The sequence below is a fragment of the Heterodontus francisci genome, chromosome 4, assembly GCF_036365525.1.
Source record: "Heterodontus francisci isolate sHetFra1 chromosome 4, sHetFra1.hap1, whole genome shotgun sequence".
Taxonomy (NCBI): Eukaryota; Metazoa; Chordata; class Chondrichthyes; order Heterodontiformes; family Heterodontidae; genus Heterodontus; species Heterodontus francisci.
The window spans coordinates 191360905-191373713 of record NC_090374.1 but is presented as its reverse complement, the minus strand read 5'-3'; the positions used below and the strand labels follow the sequence as shown (position 1 = coordinate 191373713).

The following is a 12809-nucleotide window of genomic DNA, read 5'->3' as shown; positions in this document are numbered from 1 at the left end:
TTCGGCCCACCGAGTCTGTGCCGACTAACAACCACCCATTTAGAATAACCCTACAGTAATCCCATATTCCCCACCACCAACCGACCTACACTAGGGGCAATTTACAATGGCCAATTTACCTATCAGCTGCAAGTCTTTGGCTGTGGGAGGAAACTGGAGCACCCGGCAGAAACCCACGTGGTCACAGGGAGAACTTGCAAACTCCGCACAGGCAGGACCCAGAATTGAACCCGGGTCGCTGGAGCTGTGAGGCTGTGGTGCTAACCACTGCGCCGCCCATTGCAAAGCCCACTGTGCTGCCCAAAGCAAAACTGGTACAGTGGGAACTAGATCAATAGTGCAGAAGCTTTTCTATTAGAATATAAATGCCAAACGTGCCGAAATTTGTGTGGTAGACTAGCGACCACAATGAACAGGACAGATATTAGCAAATTTACATAGTCCTTTACAGCCAGCACAGAGTGTAAAGCTTTATCTCATCAGTCTAGGGTAGATTCAAGCCTAGGTACACAGGAGGAAAAAAAATAGAAAATTTATGCGAGGGCAGGGAGAAGAGATAGGAAACAAAAGCAGGGAACATTTAAAGAGGGCAAAGAGACCGGACGATCCAGGAAAGACTTGCAGTTTTTTGGCCTCAGACCGGGCTGAAGCAAAAAAAAGTTAAAGATGTAAGTCCCATTGGCAGGGAGGGCTGATACCACTGGCCCGTGGAACTTGACAAAATCAGCGGCGGAAGGCAAGGGAATGTGCAGTTTGCCAGGCCCTGATGCTCCACCCCTATATACACGAGATAGGTCGGGAACGGGTACACAGCGGCTTCCCAGTGAAGACAGGGTAAAGAAATAGTGCTTGGGGCGGCAAAATGGCCTCACCATCCATTTCCTGAGGGTTTCCTCCACTATCCAACCCAAAATCAGGGGGGATAGTGGAAGAAAATCCAGCACAAAGTGAATTGCCAATAAACAAAACAATGCAGCTTTATTTTGTATGTTTCACCATCTAAAGTAATCGACATAATGAACAGTTCTATAGCACTTGGCAGCAACTCTCAAAAACCTAAAATGGAGGAAGTCATCTTAGTTCATCCAGATGCTCTGGTTCTCTTGCTACTGTATTCAAAAGTTTCCTGAATAATTCCAGGATTTTAACTGCCACTACTCTACCCAGAAGTCCATTCCATGAATCAGTCACTCAATGTGGAAAGAAAAATGTTCCGACATCCATCGAATGTTAGTTTTTTTCTGGTTTGAATCTATGACCTCTTGCCCCAATCTGCAATTTAGTGTAAATTAATTTTTCAGGGCTATGCTTTCCACATAGTTTAACTACCTTATAGATGTACTTCCAAGGTCAGCTCTCAAATCACTAAAATCTGAATCTGACTGTACTGTAAGAGTAAGCAACATCAAGAGATCTGTTAGTGTAAATTAAAACCATACCCCTGTGCGCAATCACTCTATTACGAAAGCAAAACAATTAATTTGGAACCTGAAATTTACTGACTTGAGTTGCACTGATGGTTCATTTTCTGGTTGGTAAGATGCAACGAGTGGTGTGCCACAGGGATCTGTGCTGGGACCTCAACTTTTTACAGTTTATATAAATGACCTGGATGAAGGGACCAAAGGTATGGTTGCTAAATTTGCTGATGACACAAATATAGGTAGGAAACTAAATTGTGAGGAGGACATAAAGAGGCTACAAAGGGATATAGATAGGTAAGTGAGTGGACACAGATCTAGCAAATGGAGTATAATGTGGGAAAGTGGGAAATTGTCCATTTTGGCAGGAAGAATAAAAAAGCATATTATGTAAATGGTGGGAGATTGCAGAGCTCGGAGATGCAGAGGGATCTGGGTGTCCTAGTGCATGAATCACAAAAAGGTTAATATGCAGGTACAGCAAGTAATTAGGAAAGCTAATAGAATGTTATAATTTATTGCGAGGGAAAGTGAATACAAACAGTGAAGTTTCAGTTATTACAGGGCATTGGTGAGACCACATCTGGAGTACTGTGTACAGTATTAGTCTCCTTATTTAAGGATGTAAATGCATTGGAAGCAGTTCAGAGAAGGTTTACTGTACTAATACCTGGAATGGGCAGGTTGCTTTGTGAGGAAAGGTTGGACAGGCTAACCTTGTATCCACTGGAATTTAGAAATTGATTGAAACAGAGAAGATCCTGAGAAGTCCTAACAGGGTGGATGTGGAAAGAATGTTTCCTCTTGTGGGAGAATCTAGAACTAGGGGTCACTGTTTAAAAATAAGGGGGCACCCATTTAAGACAGAGATGAGGAGAAATTTTTTCTCTCAGAGTCTTTGGAACTCTCTTCCTCAAAAGGCAGTGGAAGCAGAGGCTTTAAATATTTTTAAGGCAGAGACAGATAAATTCTAGATAAGCAAAGGCGTAGGCGGGAATGCGGAGTTGAGATTACAATCAGAGCAGCCATGATCTTATTGAGAGAGGGGTTAAGATGTGCTTCTCAATTCCACAGGGAGTAGCTGCAGCTAACAGCTTGCATGCACTCGAGGAGAAGCACATTAAAGCCTGGCTCGGGTATAAAATTAAAACTCGACTCAGGCCCGACCCGACCACAGGCAACCCGAAAATATCAAACATGTTATCAGTGCAGAAGAAAAATCGCGCCAAAACGTATATTAAAAAGAAAACAATACAAAACAAAACCTGACCACAGCCAACCCGAATGCTGGACACTGAATATAGACCCGACCCATGTAGTCGGGTTCGGGTCGGATAGCCAGGCTCTGAAGCACATAAGCACCAACGGTAAAGAAAGATATGTTCATGGGGTTAGATGAAGAGGAATGAGGGGCTTATCATGTGGAATATAAACACTGGCATGGCCCTGCTGGTCCAAATGGCCTGTTTCTGCGCTGAAAATAATTTGATTGCATCAGCAAGTATTCCCTATTTTGTAATACATTTGCTGTGTTTCTATTTATTTTTTTCCTATCTGATGCCTGTAATATTTGATACCCAAGGTAGGTGACTCTATTTCTCAATTTTGAGATCCCCTGCATTAGTCTCCATCCAAGATGGCACTGTGACAACGGACTACACAGCACTTGAGCCTATGGATGAACACAGATTTAGGGGGAAAAAAATTCTAAATGGGGTCTTGCCACCACTGGTGCCCCTGTTATACTCTCACCACTATGTGCCACACAGAGGCGTCCAAGCCATCCCCAGCCTCAACTGCAGCCACCTCTAAACTGGGAAACTCTCTTACAATTCTGGGATACTTGGGTGGGAGGAGGAAGAGAGAAAATAACAATTCTTGTTCCTGATAGCAAGTATATGTAGACTCCAGAACAGGCTCAGTTGTGTTTCCTCCATTATCCAACAGCCTGCCAACTCATTAGTTCAAAGTGACAGGATTAATTCATGACCTCATAGTTAAAGGATTCTCTAAGCAAGAGTGATCCTAACATGATAGAATTTCAGAGTCAGTTTGAGGGTGAGAAATGTGGGTCTGAAAATAGTTCCTTAAACTTAATTAAAGTCAATTACAAGGAAATGAAGACAGAGTTGGCTAAAATGGACTGGGAAAATAAGTTAAAAGGCAAGATGGTAGAGAAGCAGTGGTAGACATTTAAGGAGATACTGCATAACTCTCATCAAAGATATATTCCATTGAGAAAGAAAGACTTCAGGAGAAGAATGCACCATCCGTGGTGAACTAAGGAAGTTAAGGACAATATCAAATCGAAGGAAAAGGCATGCAATGCTGCATGGGTTTGTGATAGGACAGAAAATTGGGAAAATTTTTAAAACCAGCAGAGGGTGACTGAAAAAAAGAGGGAGAAATTAGAAAACAGACAGTAAAAGTTTCTACAAGTGTAGAAAAAAGAAAAAAAAGAGTAGCTAAAGTAAACATTGGTCCCTTAGAGGATAAGACTGGGGAATTAATAATGGGAAACAAGGAAATGACAGAGGCTTTGAACAATTATTTTGTATCTGTAGAAGACACAAAAAGCATCAAGATTAGTAGAAAATTAAGAGGCAAAAGGGAGGGAGGAAGTTAAAACAATCACTATCACTAGAGAAAACATAGTTGGAAAACTAATAGGACTAAAGGCTGACAAGTCCGCTGGACCTGACAGCCTGCATTCTAGAGGCTTAAAAGACATGGCTGCAGAGATAATGGATGCATTGGTTGCAATCTTCCAAAATTCCCTTGTTTCTGGAAAGGTCCCAGTGGATTGGAAAACTGCAAACTGCCCCTATTCAAGAAAGGAAGGAGACAGAAAGCAGGAAACTAAAAGTCAGTTAGCCTACCCTCTGTCATTGGGAAAATGCTAGAATCCATTACCAAGGAGCTAACAGCAGGACATTTAGAAAATCATAATAAAACCATGTTGACTCTGCCTGATTGTATGAAAGGGAAATTGCGTTTGACAAATTTGTTAGAGCTATCTGAGGATGTAACAAAGAGGGTGGATAAAGGGGAACCAGTAGATGTAGCCTATTTGGATTTCCAAAAGGCATTCGATAAGGTGCCACATAAAAAGGTTACTACACAAAAGCTCATGGTGTTGGGGTAATACATTAGCATGGATACAGAGAGTTGGGATAAATCGTGGGCGGCACAGTGGCGAGCACCGCAGCCTCACAGCTCCAGCGACCCGGGTTCAGTTCTGGGTACTGCCTGTGTGGAGTTTGCAAGTTCTCCCTGTGACCGCGTGGGTTTCCGCCGGGTGCTCCAGTTTCCTCCCACAGCCAAAAACCTGCAGGTTGATAGGTAAATTGGTCATTGTAAATTGCCCCTGGTGTAGGTAGGAGAATGGTGGGGATGTGGTAGGGAATATGGGATTAATGTAGGATTAGTATAAATGGGTGGTTGTTGGTCGGCACAGACTCGGTGGGCCGAAGGGCCTGTTTCAGTGCTGTATCTCTAAATAAAATTTAAAAAAAATAAATGGATCATTTTCAGGTTGGCACACTGCAACCAGTGGGGTGCCACAGGGATCACTGCTGGGCCCTCAACTATTTACGATCTATATTAATGACTTGGATGAAGACACCAAGTCTATTGTAGCCAAATTTGCTATAAAGACAGAAAGGAAAGCAAGTTGTGAGGAGGACACAAAGTGTCTGCAAAGGGATATAGATAGGTTAAGCAAGTGGGCAAAAATTTGGCAGATGGCGTATAATGTGGGAAAACATAAGGTTGTCCACTTGGGCAGGAAGAATAGTAAAGCAGATTATTTTAAAATGAGAGAGACTGCAGAACGCTGTGGAATCTGGGTGCCTTTGTACATGAATCAGCATGCAGGTACAGCAAGTAATTAGGAAGGTAAATGGAACATTGGCATTTATTGCAAGCGGGAAGGAGTATAAAAGTAGTGAAGTCTTGCTACAACTGTACAGGACATTGATGAGACCACACCGAGAGTACTGAATACAGTTTGGGTCTCCTTATTTAAGGAGGGATATGCTTGCATTGGAAGCAGTTCAAAGAAGGTTCACTAGGTTGATTCCTGGGATGAAGGGGTTGTCTTACGAGGAAAGGTTGAGAAGGTTGGGCCTATACTCATTGGAGTTTAGAAGAATGATAGATGATGTTATTGAAACATACAAGATCCTGAGGGGGCTTGACAGGGTAGATGCTGGGAGGATGTTTCCCCTCATGGGGGAATCGAGAACTAGGAGGCACAGTTTCAAAATAATGGGTCTTCCTTTTAAGACGGAGATGAGGAGGAATTTATTTTCAGAAGGTTGTTAATCTTTGGAATTCTCTTCCCCAGACAGCAGTGGAGGCTGGGTCATGGAGTATATTCAAGGCTGAGTTAGACAGATTTTTGATCTGCAAGACAGTCTAGGATTATGGGGGGCAAGCAGGAAAGTGGAATTAAGGCCACAAATCAGATCAGCCCTGATCTTATTGAAAGGTGGAGCAGGCTAGAGGTCAAATGGCCTACTCCTGCTCCTATTTGTTATGATCTTACGATTTTATGACAATGGATAATGGTCATTTGGGGGGGGGGGGGAAAGAGTGTGCGGGCTGCTGGTCTAGATGAAGCTACACCCAAGCACAAGCTAGAGCTTCGGAGAGGAGGGAGAAAGTAACCATTAAAAAAAATCTCTGGCAAGTTAATATTTTAGATATTCAAGGGTTTAGATACAGATACACTTTCTTTTTGGCAGCACATCTGGAATTCCAAAAAGCAACACCAACTTCAGGTCTTCTCCCCAGAAAAAGATAGCTCAGACATTATAAAAATCTATGGTGTGCTAATTTTTGAAAAAACGTTTTGAACTATTAATATACTTATCCTCCATTACAGAAGGATCTTGGCGTGGAATCTCTCCTTCTCTTTCCACCCAAGATCCATAACAATTAGAGCAACCACCTTAAATTCCAAGCTAAACTCTGATTTGCAACTTAATTTTGCTCGATAACTGAATTAATCTTTAGTTGCTGCTTTATTTTTCTATTATACTTTCAGCAGGGAAAAAGTCAGGGCAGGATATGGGCAACACATTTCTGAATGTCCAGCCACATTTTGTTTTAAACCCAATCACCAATATACTGTTCAGAAACAGTGGCAATTATCACTGCTATATGTACCAGTGAATCCATTTCCAATGTGTAAATGCTACGCTCAAGATGAAAGATTTTAGTGCTGGGGAATAGAATACTACTTCTTTTGGCCATTGAGGGTGAGCATTAAATGCTAACGTGAGATATAATACTCTTTATACTCTCTCAACAGACCCCTTTACTGCAAAGCTATCAAAACTGCAACCACTGAGCATTTGCAATCTAGCCCCAAAAATCCCAAGCAATTAAATTCTTCTCGCACTTATATTCCTTATTTGCTTTCTTGCCCTATTTTAATCCTGTATACGTGGAGGTTAATAAAGGTCTGTCTTATTGCCTCACTGCTGGTTAAATCCCAAATTAAAATATCAAGATCTGTTAGTATCAGCAATGAGATATATTGAAAATAACAGGGACACAGACTTAAACTTCATATGCTGTCTTTCGAGGTTCCATGGTACGCAATATGCAATACACAAAAATAAAAAGCTTGCATCCCTCTCAGCATTGTTCCCATCAAATGACCCAAGGATAATTTGCAATTAGCCAGATGTGGCATTCTTGCCGATGCCGATGACAAACTGGACAGACTGCCAAAATCCCTCGTCCTGAACAAGTATTAATTAATCGACCAACACTTTAAAGCACTAACTCCCTTAATCATTCTTCAGCTTTTGAATTTAGGTTAAATTACTTGCATATTGAATAACAACTTACCTTGTACAACCCAAAGCCTGGATCTATGAGAAATGATCGAGTAGATGTTCCTGGACGATTTTTCTTATTATTTTCTGCATTGGAAGAGGTTTTGTCACATTCGCTCTGTGATGAGCTGCATCCTGAGTCACTGTCTGAGAACTCAACCTCATTCTCCTTTTTCTTCACTGTGGAGGAAGCAGGCTGACGGATCAAAAGCTGAATGATATCATTCAGTCCCACATTGTAATCAAACAGAGTATGGCCATCTTCCAACTGAAAAATGAAAGAAAATATTCTCAAATCATTGTATCGTTCAAATTAAATCAGAATCATGCAAATCCAGAATGTCAATTTTGACAGCACGAGGGAATAGTCTTTCAGAAAACACAGCAGTGCTACTTTTTTACATCTTTCCAGTTACAGAAAGTAATAAACTTCAAATAGTCTGATTTCTTATGTTGTAATTCACCAAGTGCAAGAAGAAATATTACTTTTTTTTTTTAAAAAGATGACTATTAAAAGGTCATAATTACACTCCTGGGTCTCAGGGAGCACTTACACGTTGGATCAAAATGGAAAACGTTGGAAATATTCAGCAGATCAGGCAATATCCATGGAGAGAGAAAAAGAGAGTTAAGATTTTAGGATGATGACTTATCAGAGCTGACTGACCTTTCATCAGAACAGAGACCTGAAACGTCAGCTCTGCTTCTCTCTCCAGAGATGCTGCCTGATCTGCGGAGTATTTTCAACATTTTCCGTTTTTATTTCAGATTTCCTGCATCTGCAGTATTTTGCTTTTGTACATTTGGATCAACTTGTGGCACCAAATGAACCCCTCAAAAATTATACCAAGACTTTGAGTGAGTTACAAGGCTATAAGTAGTCACCATATATACAGTAGAAACTGACAGTAATAATATAGAAAATAAACTTTAATAGCAAAACTCAAAATTAAGTCCTTAACCCGGTTTGACAGGCTGCCAGATTATGACCAGTTCTTTACAATTTACTCATGCTCCGTTGGACTGCCGTTCCTTGGTTCATTTAGCTTCAGATGGCCAATGAGACAAAACTTAAAAGCAACAAGCAGCAGCTATATGGACGGACAATGAGCCACAGTTTTCAAAAATAGTAAATTAGCATGGGATGCCACCATTGCAACCACAACCAGTACAAGCAAGCCATGCACTAATTCCCCAAACCCAACCAAGTGAAGCCTGAAGCACTTTGTTACTGACCACTTCCCTGAAGCTTAGGCTGCACACACTCACCCTTCTCCTTCCTCCCCCCATCCTCAATCACTAGAAACATTCCCTGCTCTACAACCCTAAGGAACACGAGTATGTATCAAGGTCAGAAAAAAAAACAGGTAAAAATCACAAAGAAACATATTGTTCAGCTGAGCTAGAATGGAAAGAGCACTGCCTTTCGCAAGTTTATACTGCGTCACTCAAATAGTGATTAAATCCTAATGCAATGCAGGTGTAAAGAGTCACACATCGCAGCTCACAGGATACTGGTTATTCACACCTGACCTAGGCCTTTACAGCCAGCATCCCACCAAACTGAGCTAGTTATCTTGGTCACCAAAGTAAAACAACAATGTAGCATCCATTTTCCCCTTCTTCGCACACCCCCCCGAACTTCATAACAAATACCACTTGTTATCGGGTATGAATATTTTTAGGACATTACACGTGCAACATTTTGGCGGCACCTTCAGCTGAATCATATGGTTGTTGTTTCCAGCACCATACCAGGGGTTTGAGCTTGCCATCTAAACAGACACTCCGGTGCAGTACTGACAGATTTTTGCCCAGTCAGAAGTTATTAAACTGAATTTGTCCCTGCTGGGCACGAAAGACCCACTGTCCACAGAACAGCAAGAAATACCCTGGTTAACGTTCCTTCACCAAAAATAGACCAAGGTAATCAGTCACCTCTTTGCTATTTGTGATCCTGGCACACACAAAATGGCTGACACATTTGTCTGCAGAACACAAACACTGCAGATTTATTGTATACGAAGCACTTTGAAACATTTGATATACATAGTGCAGTACAAATCCAAGCCTTTTCTTTCTATTTGGAGGCATTAGAATCCCGCTGTTAAGAATTAAATGGCATTCGCATGCTCAACAAATGCCATCGTAAAATATATTTTATGGCCCAGAACATAAGAGAAGGTACTATGGAAACAAATGTTCTCTGGATGAGTGTATGCTTCAGACATCATTGCTTGTTGAGACCATCAGCTGAGGAAAGGCAGTGGCACTCCAGATTCGGAGTTTAACATTTTACAATCAGAAATTTTCTGTTACAGTTTACATCTATTACTACAGCCAATTCATCCTTATTATTTTGATATGTGGCTTTGAATCACATGAAAAGACCAGACAGCACCAGAGCTAATATAAAAAAAAGTTTTACAGATATGCTGTACAGTTTATGTTTTGTTCAACTTGTAATTTGTGCCCAAAATCAAACATGAAACACTCTGGTGCTAGTCTTACAATCCCATACACATTCTGGTCCTAGGACACCATAAACCATCTGTGGTAAACTAAGAAAAGCTGGGCCAAAAAATTTCCTAAAGAAGTAAATGTGCACTATATGCTGTACATACCACTGTCTGGCAGCATGCTTAAAGAATAAAATAAATAATTCTATTCATGTGTTTGCATGGCTGGATCTCCTCACTGCCACTCAATTGAATTAGCGTCTTTTAATTCACTGCCTGTATTATTATTGTATATAGACAAAATGTTTCGTGTTTAGTTAATCTTTGTTCCTCTCACAAATTCTCTCACTTAAATCTGTAGCTCCCTTGCTGAGATACAATCCAACAGACAGAGGGCAGCCTGCAGTATTTGACCTAAGTTGCACAATGATTGCACAATGTTCTGCACCATTCGTGACTCCTCAGATACTGAAGCAGTCCGTGTAGAAATGCAGCAAGACCTGGACAATATCCAGGCTTGGGCTGATAAGTGGCAAGTAACTTTTGCGCCACACAAGTGCCAGGCAATGACCATCTCCAACAAGAGAGAATCTAACCATCTCCCCATGACATTCAACAGCAGTACCATTGCTGAATCCCCCACTATCAACATCCTAGGGGCTACCATTGACCAGAAACTGAATTGGAGTAGCCATATACATACCGTGGCTACAAGAGCAGGTCAGAGGCGAGGAATCCTGGAGGTGAGTAACTCACTTCCTGACTCCCCAAAGCCTGTCCACCATCTACAAGGCACAAGTCAGGAGTATGATGGAATACTCTCCACTTGCCTGGATGGGTGCAGCTCCAACAACACTCAAGAAGCTCGACACCATCCAGGACAAAGCAGCCCGCTTGATTGGCACCCCATCTACAAACATTCACTCCCTCCACCACCGACACACAGTGGCAGCAGTGTGTACCATCTACAAGATGCACTGCAGCAATGCACCAAGGCTCCTTAGACAGCACCTTCCAAACCCGCGACCTCTACCAACTAGAAGGACAAGGGCAGCAAATGCATGGGGACTCCACCACCTGCAAGTTCCCGTCCAAGTCACACACCATCCTGACTTGGAACTATATCGCCGTTCCTTCACTGTCGCTGGGTCAAAATCCTGGAACTCCCTTCCTAACAACACTTTGGGTATACCTACCCCAAATGGACTGCAGTGGTTCAAGAAGGCAGCTCGCCACCACCTTCTCAAGGGCAATTAGGGATGGGCAATAAATGCTGGCCTGGCCAGTGACGCCCACATCCCATGAATGAATGAATAAAAAAAAAGTTAGCACATTCACATGCAGGCCTGAGCAGTGACTTGTCAATTGCAGGGGGCATCACAGGAGAGGCTGATCCAGTCTTCACTCAAAATTGACACAGAAGCACTTCCAGTAGAGGTTGTTTGACAACAATCAAGAGCAGGAAATCCAGACCAACTTGCCTTATCCTTAACCAAGCTGCGATGCCAATTGCAAAACCCCTCCCAGTGCCTGCACTGACATTAGCTAATTCAGCACAAATTAGTAATTAAACTGGGGGTCTTTTTGGTCTGCTTGAAGTGACTCAGCTATCAAGGGAATCATCAGGATATTCTCTACACCAGGGGCTCCCAAATGGCGGTGTATGTATCTGAGGGGATACATCAGACATCTTTGGGGGATATGAATATGTGGGAGAAATTGCCTCATGGTGGATTCAAAGTCCAATGCGAACATTTAAACTTAAAAATATTTTTTAAATCATTAATTTTCCAAATGTATGTGTGTGCAAAGAGAAAAACAAGTTAGGATGCTTCCCAGTGTATGTTTGCTCTGCCTGCTGTATTTTTCTCCAAATGCAAGGGTATATGGTGTGGCTCAGGGAAGGGCTGACTTAGTTTAGAGATACAGCACTGAAACAGGCCCTTCGGCCCACTGAGTCTGTGCTGACCATCAACCACCCATTTTATACTAATCCTACACTAATTCCATATTCCTACCACATCCCCACCTGTCCCTATATTTCCCTACCACCTACCTATACTAGGGGCAATTTCTAATGGCCAATTTACCTATCAACCTGCAAGTCTTTGGCATGTGGGAGGAAACCGGAGCACCCGGAGGAAACCCACGCAGACACAGGGAGAACTTGCAAACTCCACACAGGCAGTACCCAGAATTGAACCCGGGTCGCTGGATCTGATCCAGTCTTCACTGGATTTTGCAGGGGACAAGTCTGTGTGCCATTTGGTCACCTGCTACCCTCAGCTCGCTCTTTGAGCTTCCTAGTGCGGGTTTGAGGTCTCCACAGAGGTCTCGTCCTCTTCCAAACTAGTTAGAGCTGGCAGGGCCACCTGGAGCAATGCACCATCTGGGAGGAGATGACCAGCACCTGCACTTAAGCAGCCTTCTGCCTGGACACATGAGACAATCCACACAGACTGCCAGTGGTTCCTAAAGTGTGCGGAACCCCTAGCTGGAGATGGACTTGCAGAGTCCGGAGGAGCAGAGGATCAACTGCTCCATCCCGCCAACCTCAAATCGCCAGCCATGAGCTCTGGGAGACCACCCATATTTCCGAGCTGGCTACTCCAAGCAAGGTGGTACAAGTCATCCTCCCCGACATGGGAGACTTTGCACTGAGAGAAGCCTAGTTCCTCTAGGATCCCATCACTGCTGGTTGGAGTCAAGGAGCTAGACAGAGCCAGCAAGATAGGACGGTTCACCATATGGTGCGGGATGAGAGACCCTGCTATCAAAATCGGTGAAACTAAGAAATTCACAAGGTTTCCATTTTTTTTTTAAAATAAATTTTAACCCACGCTATCTCAGAATCAGAAAATCTACATATTTAACATTCCATTAACAAAATATGTAATTTAGATTGTACATAAATGTGCACGATTTAAAGGGCATTGTCCTGATAAAAATATTTTAGTTTATTTGTGCGCAGAGACAACTCAATAACCTGAATAGCAAATTCAAACAAAAGCTTGCATCTTTAACATAGGCAATGGATTGGGAGCTATGGAGGGAGAACTGCGCAGGCAATAACCAAAACT

The 12809-nt window shown here is 42.4% G+C and overlaps 1 protein-coding gene across 1 annotated transcript in view; it reads right to left on the bottom strand.

Moving 5' to 3' along the window:
• LOC137369463 (E3 ubiquitin-protein ligase UHRF1-like) overlaps positions 1–12809 on the bottom strand; it is a 160876-nt gene that overhangs the window by 130660 nt on the left and 17407 nt on the right. The window contains exon 3 of the mRNA XM_068030711.1: positions 7284–7538. Coding sequence (XP_067886812.1) covers positions 7284–7538 — 255 coding nt within the window. The remainder of the gene's footprint in view (positions 1–7283; positions 7539–12809) is intronic.